General features: G+C 32.1%; 4 protein-coding genes and 1 long non-coding RNA gene across 5 annotated transcripts; 3 read left to right on the forward strand and 2 right to left on the reverse strand.

The window, feature by feature from the left end:
- Nucleotides 1-971: 971 nt before the first annotated feature.
- LOC137823436 (auxin-responsive protein SAUR71) lies at nucleotides 972-1,454 on the forward strand. The gene has a single exon (XM_068628574.1). It carries the CDS (start codon nucleotides 972-974, stop codon nucleotides 1,452-1,454), a length of 483 nt encoding a protein of 160 aa, XP_068484675.1.
- Nucleotides 1,455-4,454: 3,000 nt separating this feature from the next.
- On the reverse strand, nucleotides 4,455-6,226 carry LOC137823841 (proline-rich receptor-like protein kinase PERK10). Its single transcript, XM_068629130.1, has 2 exons — nucleotides 5,975-6,226; nucleotides 4,455-5,887 (listed from the first exon to the last, which is right to left on the reverse strand). Exons 1-2 carry the CDS (start codon nucleotides 6,144-6,146, stop codon nucleotides 5,160-5,162), a joined length of 900 nt encoding a protein of 299 aa, XP_068485231.1. The 5' UTR covers nucleotides 6,147-6,226; the 3' UTR covers nucleotides 4,455-5,159.
- Nucleotides 6,227-7,364: 1,138 nt separating this feature from the next.
- Nucleotides 7,365-15,208, reverse strand: LOC137823839 (signal peptide peptidase-like 2). Its single transcript, XM_068629129.1, has 14 exons — nucleotides 14,854-15,208; nucleotides 14,564-14,722; nucleotides 14,205-14,316; nucleotides 13,696-13,812; nucleotides 13,450-13,607; nucleotides 12,114-12,293; nucleotides 11,699-11,733; nucleotides 11,435-11,591; nucleotides 10,620-10,673; nucleotides 10,441-10,533; nucleotides 9,167-9,309; nucleotides 8,228-8,298; nucleotides 7,812-7,895; nucleotides 7,365-7,722 (listed from the first exon to the last, which is right to left on the reverse strand). Exons 1-14 carry the CDS (start codon nucleotides 14,989-14,991, stop codon nucleotides 7,625-7,627), a joined length of 1,599 nt encoding a protein of 532 aa, XP_068485230.1. The 5' UTR covers nucleotides 14,992-15,208; the 3' UTR covers nucleotides 7,365-7,624.
- An 824-nt stretch (nucleotides 15,209-16,032) lies between these two features.
- On the forward strand, nucleotides 16,033-17,561 carry LOC137823842 (ras-related protein RABA5e-like). The gene is made up of 2 exons (XM_068629131.1): nucleotides 16,033-16,559; nucleotides 16,942-17,561. Exons 1-2 carry the CDS (start codon nucleotides 16,223-16,225, stop codon nucleotides 17,259-17,261), a joined length of 657 nt encoding a protein of 218 aa, XP_068485232.1. The 5' UTR covers nucleotides 16,033-16,222; the 3' UTR covers nucleotides 17,262-17,561.
- Nucleotides 17,562-17,579: 18 nt separating this feature from the next.
- Nucleotides 17,580-18,024, forward strand: LOC137823843 (uncharacterized). The gene is made up of 2 exons (XR_011083171.1): nucleotides 17,580-17,703; nucleotides 17,793-18,024. It is a non-coding gene; the product is annotated as an uncharacterized lncRNA (long non-coding RNA).
- Nucleotides 18,025-22,290: the final 4,266 nt, after the last annotated feature.

The following is a 22,290-nucleotide window of genomic DNA, read 5'->3' on the forward strand; positions in this document are numbered from 1 at the left end:
TTGGTATAGAGACTAAAAAAAGTAATCATACATTTAAAAACCATATTTTTTATACAATCATATTATAATTTTTAAAATTATTATTTGAATTTTTTTATATTATTTAATTCTAAGTTTATTCTTCATTATTTATTATTTTTTTATCAGCAAAAAATAAATAAAATAAAATGAGTCACTTCAGATGTCTCAACCCTTATACAAAACTCCAAAAAACAGGTTTTTTAAAACTCTACCAATTAAAGATCCAACAAACATTATATTACAAATCAAGCTAAAATCTCAAATAAAGGTAAAGAAACCCAACAAATACAGTTATATCACCCCACCACACCAGATATGTCACACCCTCAAACAATGACATATATCCAACAACTAAACAAGTTATTTGTCATCAAGCTCTTCATTATTTATTATATATTTATTTATAAATCCATCAGAAGTTTATAATTTTTATTAAAAGAATAAGAAAATAAATACGTGAAAAGTGGTTAGATAACATTGATAAAGAATAATATTAGAAAGTTGAATTTAGAATTAAAAAAATGAATGAAAGATTGAAGTGGAGAGTAAAAAATGATGAGAATTGAGAAATTAGATGTTATTGGAAGAACGTTGTTATTAGAATAGTAACATAAATTATAGAAATTGTGGAGTTGACAAATACACAGCAGAGAGAGAAATTGGTATATATATGTGGCTGCTGGTGCCGTCGCCTCTTCATCTCTTCTTCATTTCTTCTTCATCTCTTCTCTTCTTCATCTCTTTTTCGTCTCTTCTTCATCTCTATCACCTCATGTCTAACTGTGAAAACTTGTTTTAACTCTCTCTATCGCACGCACATGAGCAACACAATGAGACCAAGGAGTAAGACCATGTTTAATCTGGTTTACGACAGGGGTTGACTTCATCTCGTCCCATTTTTTCCTCGTTTTCTGCTATATATTTAGTGTTGTGTTTGAATGAATTCGGAGATGGGTGATGTGGCGAAGAAGAAGGTGGTGAAGGGGCTCATCACGAAAACGTGGGAGCGATGGAAGTGGATAGGAGCAGGCAAAAGCAGCATGATGATGATGAGGAGGAGCAAATCATGGCCTGGTCGGAAAGGAGGGAAGAAAAACAATAGCAGTAACAGTGTTTATGTGGCACCACAAGGTTGTTTCTCCGTCTACGTTGGACCCGAAATGCAGAGGTTCTTCATTAAGACAGAGTACGCTAATCACCCTCTGTTCAAGATGCTTCTGGAAGAAGCAGAATCGGAGTATGGGTACACGAGCCAAGGTCCTTTGGCTCTTCCCTGCAACGTTGACATCTTCTACAAGGTGTTGATGGAAATGGAGTATTCTAAAAAACAAGAAAAAGAAAAAGATGAAGAAGAAGAAGAAAGTCGCTGTTACTGTCTTAAGCGGTCTCCCTCAGCTTATCGTCTTCTTCGCACTTCCTCCACCAAAAGATAAACCTCTTCTTAACTTCCTCACCTCATCAATAATATTGTAATCGATCATCCTTCGACCTTTTCCCTTTCTTTTCTTTCTGCAGATTAAATAAAATTTCTGGATCATCTATGTTTATGGCTCTTTAAGTTCAATATTTAACATATAAAACCGATATCAAAATCGAATATACGTGTAATTTTTAAAATGTTAAAATACGGATACACCGATCTATATATTATATAATTATGAATTATATAAATTGATAATAAAAATTTATGTGTATAAGTATATTTCAATTGTTTTAGTTGAAAGATATTTTTTTTTTATTCAAACAATTTGTTCTTTATTTTTATAATTATAATAAAAATTTATATAATAAATTTGAGTTTTTAAAAAATTAATGTATTTTTTTTTAAATTGTATTAGAATCGTGTTAGTAAAAAATTTAACAAATATTTTTGAATTAAACATTTCATCGTTTTACGAATGTTGTATAAATGTCGATGTCTTATATGTATATATAACACAAACATCTCGTTTAAGATACTTGTTCGAACCTTAACACTTTAATATATGTTATGTTCTTTACCTACTTATCTTTCTCATCTTCATTTGGTGACTAACACTTTCACTTTGGTTGGATTCTTAGTTAGAAATCATGCATTCAAACATGTGAAAAAACAAAACTACTTCGATTATCTCTTCTCTACTGCTATGTAGAATTAATAACGAAAAAAATGAGAATAGATTTTTTAGCAGCTTCAAATGAGAAAAGAAAATGTTTAACTATTAGTAAAGGAGTTAACCAATAAACATGTAATGACACCTGCCAAACATATTAGTGTAGAAGAAATAAATTGTTATTTTGTTCTTATAGGTCATGCACATATACACAAGTTCAGGAACAATTTCAGCATTTTTTTAGACTATTACATTGATTTTTCTAAAAAAAGGTTAAATTTTTTTTTAATATTTTAATATATTTATTTTAAATTACTTTTCTCACGTAAATTTTGACTCCTCAAAATTTTTTTTCAAAATTTTCAATTAGCCTAGACCACAGAACAGTAAATTAGTCATTCATTTCTTAAGATATTTTACAATATTTTTAACCCTTATATATTCATAGACCACAATTAGTGACTTGCACTGTTAATCTATGTGTAATCAAGTCTTTTTCAAATTAAATATAATCAATTATTACTGTTCATTTTTTTTTTCTAAACCTCACTCATTATTGTTGTAAATTTCACTCAATCATAGTTCATGGGTCAAATACAAAGAAATTCAATTCTTTTTTTATTTTCTTTCCTTTTTGTCAATTACTAAATTTTCAAAAAATTAAATATGTTGTTAAGGAAAATAAACCTTTATAATGGAAGTGTTTATGACGGAATACTGTTACTCATCAACCCTTAACTATAAATAACTTATTTACTTATTTAATAAATACGCAACTATATTACTACTCTTACTTTAAGAATTTAATAAAATAAATTGGCGGCGTAAATTGTTTTATATTTTCATTTTTCGTTAATAATAGTTTATTTTTTATAGGAGTTAATAATTAAAAAATGTATTTTATTTGACTAATAATATATTAGTTAATTAAAAGGTGGCATATTGGGCGGTGGAAGGGAGATAAGAAGGTCAAATTCATTTTGTATTTTTGTGAGGCTTTGACGTATCCAATAATAATAATTTATTTAGTTTTCGTACCAAAATAATTTTAATAATACTTTTTTTTATTTAGTACGAGACATCATACACAAAATGGTTGACTTTTTCAGAGTTTAATTACGATTATCATTATAATTATGACGATGGTGGACTTAATTTGTACACCATTTCTGATATTCACAATTCAGAAGTCACATCTGAGGTAAATACAATAATTGCATTTGGACAGTGGAAAATAAAAGTTTTCACAACACATTTTAAATGAAAAAGAAATCACTTCATAACTTTATTCATAAAAAATAAATTAATTAAGATATACAATTAAAATATAAATTAAATTATTCAATAAAGAAGTTAATAAAAATATTTATAAAGTAGTTTGACTATTGTTCTTATCATATGTTAAAATTCAAGTTAACTTTAAATTTATAGAATATAAATTAGAATCATATAAAAAAGTATGTATAACTAATTAAAAACAGTATATTGCAGATTATTCACTTTGAAGTGTGCGTTCTAATTAAAAATAGATAATATAAAAGAGAAATGAGTTTTATTAAAGAATTGTAAATAATATTTAAAATAATAATTGACTTGTAATTATTTATTTTATATGATGTATGAGATTTAGGTATATATATTTAAAATAAGCTTAGTATAGTATTTTAATCATAAGTTTTGTTGATTTGTGAGTGAGTGTTAAATATTTTAAATTGAGAGAGGCGTGATATAGATACGTAAGATTAAGATTAAGATTATGATTAAGACTAAAATTAAGATTAAGATGTGTATTAATTTATCCTTCTTCACACTAACCCATCCCACCTGTACATTAATTGTTTCCATCAATTTCATTTTTTTTACCTTTTTTTTCATTCTCAACACTCTTTTTAAAATATAAATACTAAATTCGATATCATAGTGTCAGCTAAGTTTTTTTTTCTCTATTTTTTAATTCTTCCATTTTGACTTACTCATATTTTTAAATTATATAAATTTTATTCATTTTGACTTACTCATATTTTTAAATTATATAATTTTTATTTGTCCGTTAAGTCCATGTCCAACATTGGACACATTTTTATTTACAATGTTCAGAAACTAAAGTTCACTCGAGATTTTTAATATTTGATTTTTTATATTTTTTAAATCGTAAGACTTTGATCTCTATATTAATTGACATTTAATATTAATAAATTAGATAAAATTTAATTGAATCCATTACTCAATACTGTAGAAAAACTATACAATCAACTTTAGAATACGAAAAAAAACTATTAATTATATGACATTATATGTTTACATAAATTAATTAAACAAAGCAGGACATAGGACATGAAGTTACTATAGGAACCAACATTTTTTATTGAAGTAAAAACCTGTGATCCCTTTTCTTTGATCACACCACATATTATTCTGGTTGTGACTTGCTTCACTTTTGGCTCAATAGAACAACACAGCATAGCATACACGTGAGCTGGAGAAGACAACACCGACGGGGGTTGTGTTACCACCCAATCAACTTTAATTACTGAATTGCACTGTACTTTCTATATTATGTTCTTCTTCACCGCTCAATGACATGTTTCCATACAAATGTAGTTATGACAGCAATAAATAAAAAATATTACAATCTATATTACAAGAAAATCAATAAATAATAAACAAATTTAAAAAAAAAAATTAGTTATTATATTAACTAAATAGATATTAATTTAAAGACTAAAAAATTATTGGTATCTGAAATGGTTTCTATTATTAATAAAAAATTTATAAAATAGTTTATAAATTGATATCTAAATTAGTTACCTAAGTTTTAGACTAATTTAGAACACAAAATAATAAGTAGCTAAAATCTTGTTAGCTAATATTAGATATCAATTTAGAAACTATTTTATAAATTTTTATTAATACTAAAAACTAATTTAGATGCTAATAATTTGTTTAGTTTATAAAATTGTCTCTAATTTATTCATATAGTAACTAATTATTTTTTTCTCTAAACTTAGTTTCTATTTAAAGATTTTCTTGTAGTGGTATGAAATTCTAAGGAGTTTGGAGGTGTGGTATATTAGGAGGAGGTGAGGGAGGAATATGAGGGATCCAAGTGGAGGGATCCCCTACATTAAATGCAGGAGGGGGTGGTGGAGTATGAGAAAGGGAAGGGATGGGAGGTAGCCAAGTTTGAGGGTCATGCAAATTGAATGGAGGAGGTGAAAAGGCAGATGGGGTTGGAGGATATTGTGGGAAAGGGAAAGGCAGAGATGGGATTGGTGGTGAGGTTGGGAATGGCAATGGAGGAAAGGGTAAGGATGGAAAAGGTGGAAGGGGAAAGGGTAAGGGTGGAAAAGGTGGAAGGGGAGGAAATGGTAGGTGTGGCCAAGGGAAGAAGAACTCAGAGGAGTTGAAGGAGTTTGGCAATGGGGGTTGCTGATTCTGATGTCCACACAAGGTAGTGTTCTTCTGAGGTGGCTTGTAACTGAGACCACTCAAGGTGTAGACACAGAGGTTATCTTGCTTTGATTTGACTGATATCTGGCGTGTTGTGCTCTTGAGAAAGGGAACATTGCAAGTGGAATTGGAGCTGCTTATTAAAGAAGCTTGGCAGAGTGACACAATTGCAGAACCATCCATGCAGTTAACTCCATCCACTGATGGTATCTCCAACTTGTACACTCCATATTGGTCTGTGCTTCTATTCACTGAGAAGCTTATCTGCTCGTTAGTTTTTGGTGAGGTGGCTCTAAATCTGCACTGTATGTGAACTTCAACACCTGATTAATTGATTAGATCAAATCAATGAAACAGTGCATTGCAAAATTAACACTCATGAACCATTCATCTACTGCTAATGTTCTTACCTTGCAAGAAGTAGCTCTCTTTGGAAAAAGTGCTGGTGGAGCAGGTATCACAGTAAACAGCTCCTACTACACTGATATGAGAGATAATTGGAGTTGGAGATTGAGCAATGAGCAGAAAAGGGGAAGTGAAGAGAGATGTGAGAAAAAGAAGAAGAATGAGAAATTGATCCATGGAGGAAAAGAGAAGAGTGAAGGTGAAGAAGGTTCTACAAAATTAAAGCATTTGGAATTGTGTGATGATTGGAAGTGGGAAGGAAGGGGGAAGAATATTTTATAGTGAGGGAGTGTGTGGTGTCTGCATAGAAGGAACCCGTGAGTGTCTAGTGGTAGGACCAAGAGCAATAAGAGAGTTGAAATTTAATGTGTTTACTACAAACAAAGACATGTGAAGATGTTGTTGGCAGAATATGGGTGGCAAAGAAGCTGGGGTTTCGAGAGGTGATTGTACCAAAAGAGATTGAAACTTTTTTTGTTGTTAGGAACAAAATGCAGCACAAGTCAAATATTTTACTCCATCCAAACTTTTCTACCACTCAGACTCAGACTTCATTGCAAAGAACAACATGTGATTTTCCCCAATCAACATGTTTAATTTCAGTAACAATAATCGTTTACCTTTGAAGCTTTTGAGAATAGTCTGCCATATAAATTAAATGGGCAAATACAGGACTTGATTTTCTAGTTTTAGTGAGACTTTAATCCTATTTCTCAAATGAATCATCAGGCAAATTGTTTGGGAGTTCCATTTTTTAAATTAATCAAACACAAATAGGAATGAACTAACTAAGCAGATAAGTGAATGTTAAGTATAGCAATTCCTATCATATTCCTTCCTTCATTCAATCTTTACTTTAGTTCTCTATAAATAAAATTTTAAAAATAGTAAAACAACCATTTTTCTAAAATTAAAAAGGTTAAATTGCATTGTTAGCTTTGTAATTTGTTTGAAATTATTTTTCCTGCTTAGTAATGACCATATACAGTTTTTCAAACCTGGAATAGCTTTCAAATATCAAAACATTTTATAATTACAAAATTCCTCTTGTAAATCCTTACAATGTAATGGCTTTTCCTAAGATATTCCTTTATACCACAATTCTGTGCAACAAAAAATATAGTTGTATCTGGTTTTATAGTATCTTTCAATTCATAAGGCTTAAAAAGTATAAATACTTCAAAAAAATGAACATTGTAACAGTGTAATATTCATTTGACTGTAATAAATAGTGTTAGCCGTCATCTTTTAATTATGATTCATTTTCAGATTTGATGTTCACACAAGTGAAATATCATAAACTATTATTGAAAAAGTAAATAAAAGAATATTATTTATTGAAAACAGAACATTATAAGTGCGACTACGGCAGTTAGAAAGGTCAAAGAAGTTCAATGGCATGGCGATATGATGGTTAATTTTTTGTACCTCCTTTTCCATCTGTTTATCATTCATTTTACAAGTGAACTATGAAGCAGTCATAATCATAAAAAACACTCAATCATCAATACAGAAGATAGTTACGGAGCCTGTACTGTACACCTGCTGTGTTTCCTGACCTCAGCATTCATTCCATCATTGAGCTGCTGAGAACATTTCCAGAGTTGCAGTTCAATTTCTTCAATCCTCAAAAGATGAATTAATTATGTAATCATTTAAACTTCAGAATGCTCTGCTGACAATGATGCGTCTGTGCCATAATTCCAAAGGCTCTTCAACTCACCTCTTATACATCCCAATATGACAGTCACACCTGTTCATTTAATTAGACAACGATTGGAATCAGATAGAATCAACTTAAACGTCGAGCTACGCATCTAATTTTAGCACAAAACTAGTTACCCAGTGTACAAGGAACAAGGTAGAGAAGAGCAGGTTGTCCATTTCCGTTCATAAGATATAGCCCCAAATATGTGAAAACGAGACCTAAAACAGAAAAGGATAATCTGTCACGATATAGAAGCATTGAAACGGTTTGTGATGTGACAAATAAATATGGATCATCAGCAATCGTAACTTATTTTTAGATTCCTTGTGACTGGAAGCATGTGCCAGTTATTTAAAGTCTGCTTCAGTTTTCAAGCAGTGTATGACAGACCTTAAATTCTGAACTCTAATCAAACAATGCTTATATAAATCCCAGAAATACTTGGCCTTGAATTGAACGTAGACGAGTAAAACAGAGGCAACACAGTTTTAGCCAGAGTTCTGATATAAATTAACGAGTCTTTAATATAAACGTGAAACAAAGAACTTACCAATGCCATAGCCAATTACCAGCCAAAGAAAATATCCATTTGATAACCCCCTCCTATTATCTTTGTCAAATCTATGACAACCAAAATACAGAATAAATATGTTAAAACAGCATTTTTTTTCCATTAAGTACATAAATAAATAAGTCACCTAACGCAAATTTTATAAAGAAAAGAATTATCAAAGAGACATCAGATCATTAGGAACATGCATGAAACACAATCCAAAGGACAGGAGGCTTGCAAAGTCATGAAATTTGATAGGATTTTACTCCTGAGCAGTTGTGACATTCTGCCCGTGTTTGATATAAGTTAGTATTATTAATCCAAAAAAGCCGAAGCAACACAATCAAACTGCCCATTTAACATCATCACTGTATAAAAAAATCTTTAGTTAATTTTGAGTAATATTAAAATGAACTCTCCGATGTTTTGCAAGCCCAAGAAAGCTATAGCATGTACATAAATTGTGCTAAACTTGTTACAAATGGTTTGTACATAGGTCAAAAGTTTGCATGTATATTAAACAATGATAAGACATTGCTGATTCTTCTTCCACAAAAAGTGGCAGTATTTGCCAATATACTATGTATTTTCATAAAGTACAGGATTAGACTTTGATATCCATAACAGGATTGGTTATCACACAGTGTCATGGGCAGGCAAAGTGTAATCAAATTTCAAATATTCGTAATATACCGAGTACAAGTTCAAAAGCCTACGATTCACTTAACCAAACAGTAGCTTCCCCAGTGGAATGCAAATAGGGCGAAGAAAAATTACGAAGCTATGAAACATCAAAATTACTCAATAAATATCCATTATTCTTTGGTTTCTGTTTTCTGTGGTAGCAAAAATAGACAGTATTCATTCAAATGTATATATTCAACTTTGCAAATCTTGCATTTATAGATGATGTTGACTAAATAAGGAATTCAGTACCTATGAGCAAAGGAAACAAGCAACCCAGGAAAGAGAATATCTCCAAACCCAATCATGTCATAACCTCCCCATGGATCAAAAAGACGAGGAAATCTCAAAAGCATTGGAATTGCCTCTCCACCTGCCTTATCACCTCGAGCAACCTAGAAATTAAAGCCCACACATGAGTATAAAAAATCTATAAAACACCAGAGTTATCACTTCCTTTTTAATAAAGCACCATTAGAGAGATCAAAACAGTCCCTCTGAAAAATAATACAAGTGTTCATAAGGTAGCCAATTGATTGTTTACTATATGTTTTGTGTTAGTCAACTCTTGTGTGTAGCCCTCCTTTATAGTTAACTTCCACCACAGGCTTGTAAATTTGTACCGAAGGCTATATATGCAGCCCTCAATTTTAGTTTTAAATAATACTTAAACATGATGATACCTGTACATTCACATAGAATAAATCCTCTCTTTCTATACCGTGACACAGATAAATTTAACCCGTTTCAGCAGTACACTTCCCTTTTGTTTATTACTTGACATACTGAATTTTTAGCAGTATACCCTTCCTTTCAACTGCTAGCCTGCGAGAACTAGATCTATACAATCCCAAGGTCGGTTGAAGCAAAAGCACATGAACACAGCACAAGAACAACCAACTCACCATCATGTACCACCCATCTACCACTTCCCTCCATTCATGCTCCAACACATAAGCATGCATCACCTCTGACAAGCTTTAGTCCACCCAAAGAATATCTACACAAACCAATTACTTTCCTAAAAGTACATCCTATTTTCTTGCCCACATTCAATCTGAACACTTTAGTGTAAGGTCAAGAATTTCCTAATTTCCATCCAAAGCTCCACTCCAAAAAGCACCATAATGCCAGATAGAAAAACAATTGAGCATAGATAAGTTCTGTGAATTTAGTTTTTAACTGAATCACTCCTGAATTCCATGTTCACAGTTATAGTATATGTGTGTGTGTGTGTGTGTGTATATATATATATATAGATCGATAGAGAGTGTGAGAGAGAGAGAGAGAGATTTATCAGCTAGTGGTCGTTGTATTTTTCTGTTCAGACTTTTTCTCTTGATATGCTTCCGAAGATGATGTATCCTGTAACTTCATGCTTACTTTCTCTTCTTTCTTTTACTAAACTTTTCTTTTTATCAAGTAAAAGAAAATAAGTACTTATTACTCTACCTTTAAAGATGCTAACATGTCTGAGATAATAAGAGTAAAAGTACTATAGTAGTACTAAGAAAGTAAATACTTACTGCAATCATAACACTCTCGTGGAATATCACTGGAGATATGAATACCCAAAAAATGTCATAGACAAAGGCACAGCAAAGGAGTACAGTTGCAACCTATAATATCATGCATAAGAAACTATTAGAGCTGTTTTAATATACATAACAAATTGATTGTAGAGATAAAGAATCCATGCAGGTACCTTAATATTAGGTAATCTAGCCAACTGCAAGACTGTTATCATCAAACAGATGCCCTGTGAAGAACAAAGCAAAAATTCAAGTGAATAGTTAGTGCACAATGAAAGATCAGACAACTTATCATCATGAGCTAATGGTTTCAAATATAATTGACATAACAAACCAGCTGCTAGATTTACATCTGAGAAGCCAATTATGGAACCAACCAAGATCCCAATTCGGTATTTGACCAATATGTTGAGATTTAAACATGTATTATTTAATGATTTGACGAAATCTAATATAAAGATTAGGAAAAGAGGAAATTAAAAGAGAATATTAAAAAATATTTATAGTTTATGAACTACTAACCACTAAGGTAGTTAGTTCATATGGTCAATGGATAGCTGCTTGTTAACATAATAAACTACTTGATAGTTACGCCATTCCTAAACTAGAGGACTTGATATACCAAGAATATCTGTGTTTTTGTCATTTCTCTAACATACATACCTATGGATGCACCAGTGTGTGTGTAGTTATTTGAGCATATCAACGTATATATTGAGGTGAATTCATTTAAATATATACAAAAAATGAAATAGGAATTGTCTAGAAATAAACACTAACAAAGACCAAGACTTAAAGCCATTGCAACTTCTGCTGTAGTTCTTCATACAAAGTTCCCGATTTGCAAAGACAGTCAGTATTCATGGACAACTTTTGAGAAAGAAGGAAATTTCCTATTCTAAGCATCTCTAGCAATATAAGATTGAATTTAGAAACTGAAATAATAATAGAAAGATCTGTCTAGAAAGGTACTAAAACTGAAACTTACAAGAATATCTTGGCCAACCCATGAATATGATTCCTGTCGTGTAGCAGCCCAAAAAATTGCAAATGCCACACAGAATAACAATACTACCAGTGAGAAAATAGAAGTCTCCCCAAATAGAGGTACGCTCACTGTCTTCTGACTACAATCTTGGCATTTTCTGCTCATTCAAATTAGAATAAAAACAGAACTTAACAGAAACCATTGCATGCTGAGGAAACACTCAGCCCATTTTCAGGCCAGAAAACAAAGAGAAATTGGTTGTACCTTACAGTCAGGCTTACAATACAATTGTGCATACCCTGAAAATGAAAAAAAAAATATATAACTTACAGAGGAACATTGCAGATTTAGATTTCGTATGTTGATGACAGTAACAAAGCTTGTATTAGTGCTCCTAAATTCTTTATCTCGAGACTTTCACTCTCTTCCTTTTTTTTCTTACCCTTTAATAACTTGTATGTGTAATCAACAAAAGTAATGCAGTATAATCTGATTGCTACATGTGTCAAACACTCAAATTGCTAGTTCAAAATTTGAATTTATTTATAGACTGCAAATATAATCATGGAAGATTCAGAACCAATACCTCCTTTTTCATGCATACAATGATATATGATTTTTTGCTAATTAGCAATAGCACTAGACTACAGGAAAAATCCATGGAAATGAGCCACATTACCTCAATACCACCTATGCAGAAAAGTACAATCAGCACCCAGACAAACCAAGATGACATGAAGAAGAACAATAGCACAAGAAAGATAGAAGCTGCTATGACAAATATGATGGCACCCTTTGAATCAATATTAACAATTTCCTTGTCAAAATCATCTCTGGCCGTTGCAGCATTTGAAGATTCCTAACAAAAGAAAAGAAACATATAGGTACAAATTAATACACTTGATCATGTGTTAAAAGAAAACATGAAAAAAAATGTATCAGTAAACAAAAGGAAGAAGGCACACTCCGGTACTCCATTGTAAAATTCATAGAAGATGGGCGGTATTATTTATTCCTGGGAATATTATAATGAGGAATACTATCTTGGGTAAGTTGAACTAAACATGTTTGGATGGAGTTTAACATTTATGGGAATGCTTACAAAAATTGAACTGGTATGGTAGAAGTACAAAACAAAACTAGGAATAGAAGTTAATGGTTGTGATGTATTATAAGTTGAAACTTCCAATATTCCCTGAGGGAATGAATGTACCCACCTTAGGACTTGAGCACAATAGGAGAGTCCAACCCAGATGACTAATCCATTTGGTGAAAACATCTGGAGGCTTAAGTACCACATCAAGTAGTTTATTCAACTCAATGTGAAACTCCTAACATTGTCACCTTTAAGGGCCGATATGTCCACAATGGTTTTCACTCTATTGACACTGACCTCATGGTAGCTTTTTTTCTTTGATGGATTTACTCACCTATTAGTATTTGGTTTGCACCTTAATCCAACCTATGGGTAGCCTTTTCCATAGTTCAACTCTCAAGGAAAACACCAACTGTTAGAACTTAAGAGCAAGAGTAGAGTCTAACCCAAAAAACTAGTTCATTAAGTGGGAGAATTTCATGGCTTATGTACCATATCAAGTAGTTTATCCTAGTTAATGTGAGAATCAGCCATGGAAACAAAAGCCAAGCAAAATATAAAGATGACACATTTGTGGGAATCGGGCATGCCTCAAATAATTTAAAACTTATAACAAACACCGGAATTTTATATTCATCAGTTCATTCCCTGGAATAATTTTGCAAAACTTGAAACACACGTTCTTAAAATAATTATCAGTTACTAAAACTAAATAAAATAGGAAATGTAGACCAATACATATGCTAAGGTCAAACGGTGATTATACATTTCCCATTTTAGCATTGTTTAAATATTAGTAGATTCTTTCTTGACAAAAGCATGTCCTCACATCCAGAAAAGTGCTTACTAAAGGAATCACAAAAACACATTTATGTATAATAAACTTTAAGGATAATATAGGGTTGCAAGGAAAAAAAACCTTGGGACATAATTCATTATAGCGTTCATCAGACTTCTCCGGAGTAGTTAAATCTGACCAGAGAGAAGCACATACAATTGTTCCAACAGACATCAACCACAAAAATGCAACTGAGAAGTCAACAAGTGGCCGAGGTGGAGCATATAACAATATTTCCACTGCAATAGACAACTTAAAATTAACAATCTGTAAGCCAAGTGGAAAATAAACCTGACATCTAGATGTTCAAAGAATTGATGTTCTCACCTTTCCTTCCAGATATTAAAGACTTATTGAGACCTTCTCCTGCTGACTTTGTTATCATTACAACTGGAATTGAAATGTTTGCCTCACTGCTATTAGAGCAAACCATCTCAAAGAGATCTGGAAAAATTTATAGTTAGATATTACACTAAATACGACCATATAAAACTTTTTATTGATCAAAGCAGAAAAAAGAAGAGAGTGCAAGTCATTAATTGCACCCAAAGCAATGATTCAATAAGTAAATTGTATGCTAAAACATTTAGTGGATATTCAAAGATGAAAGCAACAGTGGGAAAAGGGCCGTGTCACTTTGTCCATGCTTATGTCAGTTGTTTCACTACTCAGTACTCATTTCATCTTTCCATTATGTATTACATGTATTCAAGAATTGTCTGCATCTTCATATAAATGAATATGCTTTAGTATTAAAAAGCGTATTCGCAACTCACTTTACCAATGATTGTAAATGAGTATGGAAGTCTCATAGTGTGTGAAGCACTAAAACAAACCTTCTGCATCATTTATCACCAACATGCCAGTAGCACCTCCAGACTGTGCAAATTCAGCTTTGACTGTGAAGTCACAACCCCCACGCATACAGAGAGCAACTGATCCAGACAGCTGTAAAAAGAGGAATGCATAACTCCCTCGGCATGCTTCTTGAGAAAAACAATATACCATATTCCCGTCAAATATAATTACCGGCTATTGGAGGGTAAAAACAGAACAACAAAAAACATTTCGAAATATGAAGACAGAACAAGTTAGAGAGTTTATCTAGTTTGTTTCTAAAATCGGCAGGTAGCAAGGGCATACATATATTAGATCGTAGGTGAAAGGAAGCAGGGTGGAAGAGGAAGAAAAGAACCTTTGAGGTTGAATTGGAACAGCAGTCCACAGGATTAGAGAAAATAGCAGGAGTTCTGACACTGTTTTCAGGTTTCTGAGGCAAAAGAGTGCCAAATCTGGCAGTGACGCCATTGTAGATACGCCCTTCCACACCATCAATCCAGTTCTCCACCTTCACCTGAAGCAGTCAATAAATAAAATAGTATAAAATTGGGATGGATTTGGGAAGCGAGTTGCAGGAGTAGAATTGAAGAAAAAACGGGAGATCGAAGGGAAGTAAGAAAAGAAGAATTGATGGAAAGAGAATACCAATTGGAAGGGGTTATTGCAGGATTGGGACTTGGGAGCTCTCTGGTCGTCGCGTTTGGCATCGTCACCGGCAGCGGCGGCGGTGGCGGCAACGAGAAACAGCAGTAACAGCAACACAGGGAGGGCAGGAGACGACATCGTTTTGGTTTTCAGTGGCAGCAGAGATTCAGCATGAACCAGAGATTCAACTCAAAATTCAATTCAATAAGGCAAGTCACAGAGTCACCGCCTCCACTCCACTGCACACAACGCCGATTATATCAACAACTGTTCCATTTTTTCTTCCCATCCATTCTCTTTTTAATTAATTATTAAATTAAATAAGACGACGCCGTTTCCCAATCCACACCAAACTAGAGTTGATGCTCCCATTGTTTCAAAATAATAATCATTTATTTTTTAATAACACATTATTATTCCTTTGAAATGAATCCAATTAAACACATTTTTTTTTTCACTTATGAATATATTGATACAACACAAACACACGGAGATACTTAAATATAAGAAATAAAAGTAAAATATAATTATAAATTATATAAATTATAATAAATTTCCACTAACTCTTTTTTCTAATATATTAGAAAGGATTTCTCATAGTTCAAAATATTTATTCTTTATTTTTATAATTATAATAAAGAATTATAAAATAAATTTTAAATTTTAAAAAATTAATACACACTTTACTTCACTCCACACGAATACGTATCCTACAAATATAGTAAAAATATAATATTTGGAGATAATTTTAAAATGTGTGTTAAAAGCTATGAAACTCCGACACTCTTCTTAAATAGCGTGTCGTTCTAACACAATTTTAAAAAGAAAAAATACATTAATTTTCTCAAAATTCAAATTTTATTGTATAAATTATTATTATGATTATAAAATTAGAAAATAAATCTTTGTAAACCAGTTATGAAAAACATCTGTCTGCTCCAAAAAAAAATAATTTAGAACATACTTGTGCACATGACATAAATTTTTATTGTTAATTTATATAATCTATATATCTGTGTCTCAGTGTCATATATTTTAAAAATTTTACGTATTTCTGTATTCGTAGTGTTAGTGGTATATAGGTTTCAAGTAAATATTTTGTATGAAACTAGTATTTTAAGAGTGAGGAAAATTAGATGCAGTAATAATAATTTGATTAAAGCTAAGAGTAATAATAGTAATTTGAATTTGATTTAAAAAATGAAAGGAGTGGGGCAAGATGAGCAATGAATGCAGGAGAGTAGAGGAACGGAGCTTGTGGATGCCAGGTTGTGTGGAGTATCATCACAGCGAAGCAGCCACTCTCACAAACTAAACCTTTTTCTGTTTCTTCTCTCTTTCTCGGAGCACTGAGGAAATACAGTTCAAAATGTGGGGTTCCGATGACGAGGGAGGAGAAGAGTACCTCTTCAAGATCGTCATAATCGGAGACTCGGCGGTCGGAAAATCCAACCTCCTTTCCCGCTACGCCCGCAACGAGTTCAATATGCACTCCAAGGCCACCATAGGCGTCGAGTTCCAGACTCAGTGCTTGGAGATCGACTCCAAGGAAGTCAAGGCTCAGATTTGGGACACCGCCGGCCAAGAGCGGTTCCGCGCCGTCACCTCCGCCTACTACCGCGGCGCTGTCGGCGCTCTCATTGTCTACGACATCTCCCGCCGCACCACCTTCGACAGCGTCGGTCGCTGGCTCGACGAGCTTAAAAGTACTCTCTCTCTCTCTCTCTCTCTCCCTTCTACTGCTAGATCTGATATTCTTCCTCTTCGCCGATCCGATTCTCCTCTTCCACACTCCCACGCTTCTTTATTTATACTTGTCTACTTTTCTCTGGTATCACCTTTTCCACAGGCTAACCTAGCTCCACCTTTTCAATTTCTCGATTCTCTCTACTTCTTTATAAGGATTCTAAGAGATCAATCGTAAAAGTAAACTTTGATTAGAGAATAGATATGAGGTATTTACTTAGATAAATGCATACATGTACAGAGATAGAGAGAGCGTATGAATAATTGAGTTGTGTTTTGTAAGGAAATGCCATTGGTGGATGCTGATGAAGCTATGCTATTGTATGGTATGATTTGATGCAGCTCATTGCGATACGACGGTGGCGATGATGCTGGTGGGGAACAAATGCGATTTGGAGAATATACGAGCGGTGAGCGTTGAGGAAGGGAAAAGCCTTGCAGAAGCGGAAGGATTGTTTTTCATGGAAACGTCTGCGTTGGACTCCACCAACGTGAAGACGGCATTCGAGATGGTTATTCGAGAGATATACAACAACGTGAGCAGGAAGGTCCTCAACTCCGATGCATACAAGGCAGAGTTGTCGGTGAACAGGGTCAGCCTCGTCAACAATGGCCCTGCTACATCCAAAAACCAGACTTATTTTTCTTGCTGTTCCAGATGACCTGCAATGCGCACCACATACAAACAACTCGCTTTGTCACTTCAATTTCGTTCTTGTTGCTATATTAATTAACTGGGTTGGTTGGATTGGGTTGCATTGTTCCTTGGTCGCTCGCTGTGATTTCAAAACTTGTTCATCTGTTACAACTATAAGACAGACAGACAGACATATATAGTAGCCAAAATGTTGTCTTCAATTTTAAGAAAACCAAAACGGGTATAGTTGTATAATCGGGGGTAAAAAAAAAAGAGCTTGTAATTTCATTTGCAGCAAATGAAAGTGGGCATCCATTTATTTTTCTGTGTGATTGTTGGTAATGGTTTTCTCCTTTGTTTTTTTTCGTCTTTTTGAATCTTTGTGTTCTCTACTCTCCACTCTTGTTTCCTTGTGCATTTGGGTCACAGGTTCTTCTCCATGCCCGTTAGCTGAGCTGAACTGCGTGGTTAGTTTTTCATCTTCATCTGTATGATTTACGACTGCTTTTGTCTTCCTTTTTTGACTGACTGATGTGTAGCACTTGGGTTAGTTTAGAACACCAGGGCTTCCCTTTTCAGATGATTTGCGTCGTGAATGGCAAATTGGCAATGAAAGCAAGCAAGTTCTAAATAATCTTAAATTATACCATTCTGCGGATACATGCTTTGACTAATGAGTCTCTCTAAGAGTGCATGTGTTGGGAGGTTGAATTTAGTCAAGCAATGTATCCGGAAGTTAGTTGATTTCTGTTCATGAGTTTCTTTTGAATTGATGGATACTTGTGTGAGTGATGCTTGTGATTTCATAAACAATGCCCATAAAAAGGACTGTGTCTGTCAACCACACGTTCAAAGCTTTTGCCTGCCAGCTTTTTCATTTAATATGTTATACTTTGATGTAAAAAAGATGGTTCTTAACTAGACATATTAAAAATTATATCAACTAGTAATGTTTATATATTTGATTCAAGAGTAGTCATCATCCTTTAAAATTTATAATTATTTAATACATTTATAATTATTTAATACATGTTTAGATAACTAGGTTTGAGAGTTTGAGAGTCAACTGCATAGCTAATCTAACCGGTATTGATGAATTAGAATTGACTAGTGGTCAAATTTGAATACCATTTTTTTTCTTAATGATTAAAATGTTGTTTTGTTACATATTTTCCCAAAATATTTGAAGGCTTTAGACACCTAAACTAATTATTATTAATTAATTTTGTATTTTTTAAACAAATATTTTTTTAGAAGAAATAGATTCATGAATTATCATTTGAGAGAGTAAAATTAGCAAACATTACAAGGGGTTTAATCCATGTTAATGGGAATTTTAACAAGAGTGGTGATACATTTTTTTTAATCAAAATCCCAACAACACCCTCACATGCGCCTTTGTTCATTATTTTTTAGTTTTTCTTTTCTTTTTAGTTACTTAGAGAGACATTAGGTGTAGTACATTTTTCTTTTTAGTCACTTTTTTAGTATTGTAAATTTCATCACCTTGCTATAACAATCTATAGTGAGAAGTCAACTAATCCATACACACGTGACAAGAAGGATACACATAATATGCTGGTATAGTTTTCTCGACAAGTGTAGCCATTACAAGAGATACAAAATAATGAGTAGCACGAAAAAAAAAAAAAAGACAGGGCATCTCATGCACACATAAAAAGTATACTTGTTTGTTATCAATACATTGGATTCATTACGAGGAGTCTCTCATTGGTTGTGTTTGACCTCTATTGTCATATCCTTTACCACCTTGCACAAACACGCCAAAACTTAGACGCAAAGAAATCGCAGTCATAATATCACACCTTACTATCTATGAAGCAAATGATAGTGTAAATTTAACACATGTAAGAGATGGTATAGAAGTAATGTCAAAATGCTTATGAGAAAAAGTGGAGTGTGACGATCCTCTTTGATCTTATTTATGACTCTGCATTGTGCCAAAAGTTTGTCCACAAGAACCACTTCTTTCTGATATTGTTCCTCAATAACCAGACAGATAAGTACTACCATAACTAGTGTGACTACTATGTAGCCCCTTTTCCTTTCTCCTTTTGTCATTGCTCAATCTCAAGTTTCAAGCTCAAACCCTTAATCAAATTATAACACATAGACCCCAACCAAAGATTTATACAAGTACTCTCTCAATTCCTTAATGAATCTTTTTATATGCATCTCCTCTGTGATAGGATGGGAACATACCTAGAGTGGTGTGTGAAAGAAGCACTATAATCTTGAACTCTCATTCCCTCAGTCTACTTTAGCCACTCAAACTCATTCCAAGAGAAAGCAAGCAAGCATCTTGGATAACTCAAACCATCAACGAGGGTGTGATCACTTTGGTCTTCCATGTGTTGTAGTATTAAACCATTTGTGTGTTACACAATAATTGGTTGTTTTAGGTGTGTAAATTCCCTGTATAACCGACCACCTATCATTTTTGGATTACTTTGTGTAGCCCTTAGCACCACAACACTGGTTAACTCAGTAATCACTCCACGTCAATTTCATTAAGAAATGAACTTTCAGTCTAACTCAACCTCGTAAAACCGGTTTATAAAATGTTTTAGTCTCTAGTCGATGTGGGATCTCCAACACACCATCCTCACGCCGAGGCTACCAACTTGTATGTGGAATTATATATTATGAGTGGTCCGATAACAGGTCAATAGCGAGTGACCCGATAAGCCCAACAAATAATCGTTATGATAGGTTCTAAATGGCTCTGATATCATACTAAGAAGTGGACTTTAAGTTTAACTTCATCTCATAAAATCAACTTATAAGATGAGATTTGCATTCGTGTATATATTATGAAATATTTTAATCTCTAATCGATGTGAAATACTCAGCGTTTATCTTGATTATGACCTTCAGCATGTCCCTCCACGTTCGGTAGGAAACTCATTAGAAATTCTCCTTCTATAAATTAACCTAGCTTTGGGTCTCATCCTCACCTAAAAAACAATATTTATCAACATTAAAAGAAGAGTTTGTGAATTTTTTAAATGGTCGTGAATAGACACAAAACACAATTTGGACAATACACTTTATGACAATCATAAGATGTTAATAACTTCTAGCAACTACCTCATGCCTCAGTCCACATATTTACTTGTGACAATTTCTTATCGCCATATGTTTGCTTTAGGAACTTTAGTGTGGTTAAGATACCAATCTTGTCACAACTTCAACTAACAAATTAGTCATTTTTTTTGCCACTATTAGGACCTTCTTCTTTTTATCAGAAAAAATATATATAAAAATAAATAAGGGGATATTTGAGGTACCTAACTCTTCTACAAAGAAACACATATACACAATTGTGACCACAAAATTGGTGATCCAAAATCAACAAAAACCATATTGTCTTCCCCTCATTGGTCATACTGCCACTGCTAGGACCTTATAGTATACCATCCCACTAATTCTATTTTCATTTGTATTAATTAATTATATTATAATTTTGAAAAACTGTTATGTAAGTGTTTTAAGATTGATATGAAATATAAGGAAGTTTTTTTTAGTTCATTATTTTATTATAATTATAAAGGAAGTGTTTTATATAGTTTATTATTTTATTATAATGATAAGAGAAGTTTTCTTATGTAATTTCTTTCTTTTTTTATTTTTTTATTTTTTTATTTTTTTATTTTTTTATTTTTTTATTTTTTTATATTATTCTTAGAATTATAAAAAAAAATTAGAATCCTTGGAAGTAGAATTTTTTTTTTTAAAGATGTGATATAAGTGTTTTAAGATTGATGTGGAATGTAAGGTATTTTTTTAAGCTTATTATTTTATTGTAATTGTAAGAGAAGTCTTTTTTGTGGTTTATTATTTTATTATAATTGTAAGGGAAGTTTGTCTTATGTAGTTTTTTTATTTATTTTTGTTATAATTGTTTTATATTATTGTTAGAATTAGAAAGAAAAAATTTAGAAAAGTATTTTGAAAACATGTAATGTGAAATATAAGGAAAGTTATTGTAGGAAGATTTCTTGGTTTGATGTTTTGCAGTGAAAATATGATTAAGAACTTTAGGAGAATAAATTATAATAATATTGGATATCTTAAGAAAGAAAATGAAATTTGGATTGGATAACTTAAGAAAGAAAATGAAATTTGGATACAAGTATTTAGTTAATGAGGTTGATAATTAGCTGATAATGATATCCTTAAATTTGTTCATATGATTGTTTTGATTTATATATATACAAAATTATATATAGAATTTAGTGCATTAGAATTTGATTTTATTATGTATGAAATTATGTGATATTTTGAGTAAAGTTATTATATGGCTTGGATGTTGAAAAAAAAAAGAATAATAAAAAAATGTTAATAGTGTAGTTTTAGTAGGAAACTATGTGATAGCAAATATTTTATGAATATGTAGTAAATTTGATTGTTATATGTTATACATATATTGCAGAATTTTTTTATATTAAATTAATTATTGTTGTATTTTTAATTAAGAAATCAGTTCTATTGTTTTAAATATATTTGATATCAAGAAAATAGTTAATTATATTATATATTTTTTATCATGTTGTATTTATTTTATGGAAATAAAATGGTATCGTAAAAAAAATATTTGTTATTTATTTTATTGTATTTAAATATTCTGTTGGTGTTGTATTTTACTATTCTCTTGTTACTGTGAATTTACACCTATGTCAATGGAATTAAATTGTTGTTGCTCATATAAATTATTACTTTTGCTGTTCATATAAATTGTTGGTGTTTTTATAATAAATTATTATTGTTGATATTCATATAAATAATATCACATAAATAATGGAAAATTAATACATCTCTCTTTATAACAATTACTTCTCTACTCCTTCTACACCTATCTATTATATTCTTTTTTATAAAAACTTTTATATTAAACATCACTATAAAACTTAAATTTTTCTCATACCATAATTTTTTAAATTTTCATATAATGCTTGGTTCGAAGTCATGACATGAAAAGTTGCCACTCAACAAAGAATGGCACAAATGAGATGAAGTGAATGAGTTTAATT

The sequence above is a fragment of the Phaseolus vulgaris genome, chromosome 8 (genome assembly GCF_000499845.2).
Source record: "Phaseolus vulgaris cultivar G19833 chromosome 8, P. vulgaris v2.0, whole genome shotgun sequence".
Classification (NCBI taxonomy): Eukaryota; Viridiplantae; Streptophyta; class Magnoliopsida; order Fabales; family Fabaceae; genus Phaseolus; species Phaseolus vulgaris.

Excerpts from the sequence above, each read along its gene's own strand:
- LOC137823436 (XM_068628574.1), top strand. The coding sequence starts at position 972 with ATGGGTGATGTGGCGAAGAAGAAGGTGGTGAAGGGGCTCATCACGAAA.
- LOC137823841 (XM_068629130.1), bottom strand. The coding sequence starts at position 6,146 with ATGGATCAATTTCTCATTCTTCTTCTTTTTCTCACATCTCTCTTCACT. Across the intron at positions 5,888-5,974 it reads AGAGAGCTACTTCTTGCAAG|GTGTTGAAGTTCACATACAG; the intron begins GTAAGAACATTA and ends TCAATTAATCAG.
- LOC137823839 (XM_068629129.1), bottom strand. The coding sequence starts at position 14,991 with ATGTCGTCTCCTGCCCTCCCTGTGTTGCTGTTACTGCTGTTTCTCGTT. Across the intron at positions 14,723-14,853 it reads GCAATAACCCCTTCCAATTG|GTGAAGGTGGAGAACTGGAT; the intron begins GTATTCTCTTTC and ends TGACTGCTTCAG. Across the intron at positions 12,294-13,449 it reads ATAATGAATTATGTCCCAAG|GAATCTTCAAATGCTGCAAC; the intron begins GTTTTTTTTCCT and ends TTCTTTTGTTAG.
- LOC137823842 (XM_068629131.1), top strand. The coding sequence starts at position 16,223 with ATGTGGGGTTCCGATGACGAGGGAGGAGAAGAGTACCTCTTCAAGATC. Across the intron at positions 16,560-16,941 it reads CTGGCTCGACGAGCTTAAAA|CTCATTGCGATACGACGGTG; the intron begins GTACTCTCTCTC and ends GATTTGATGCAG.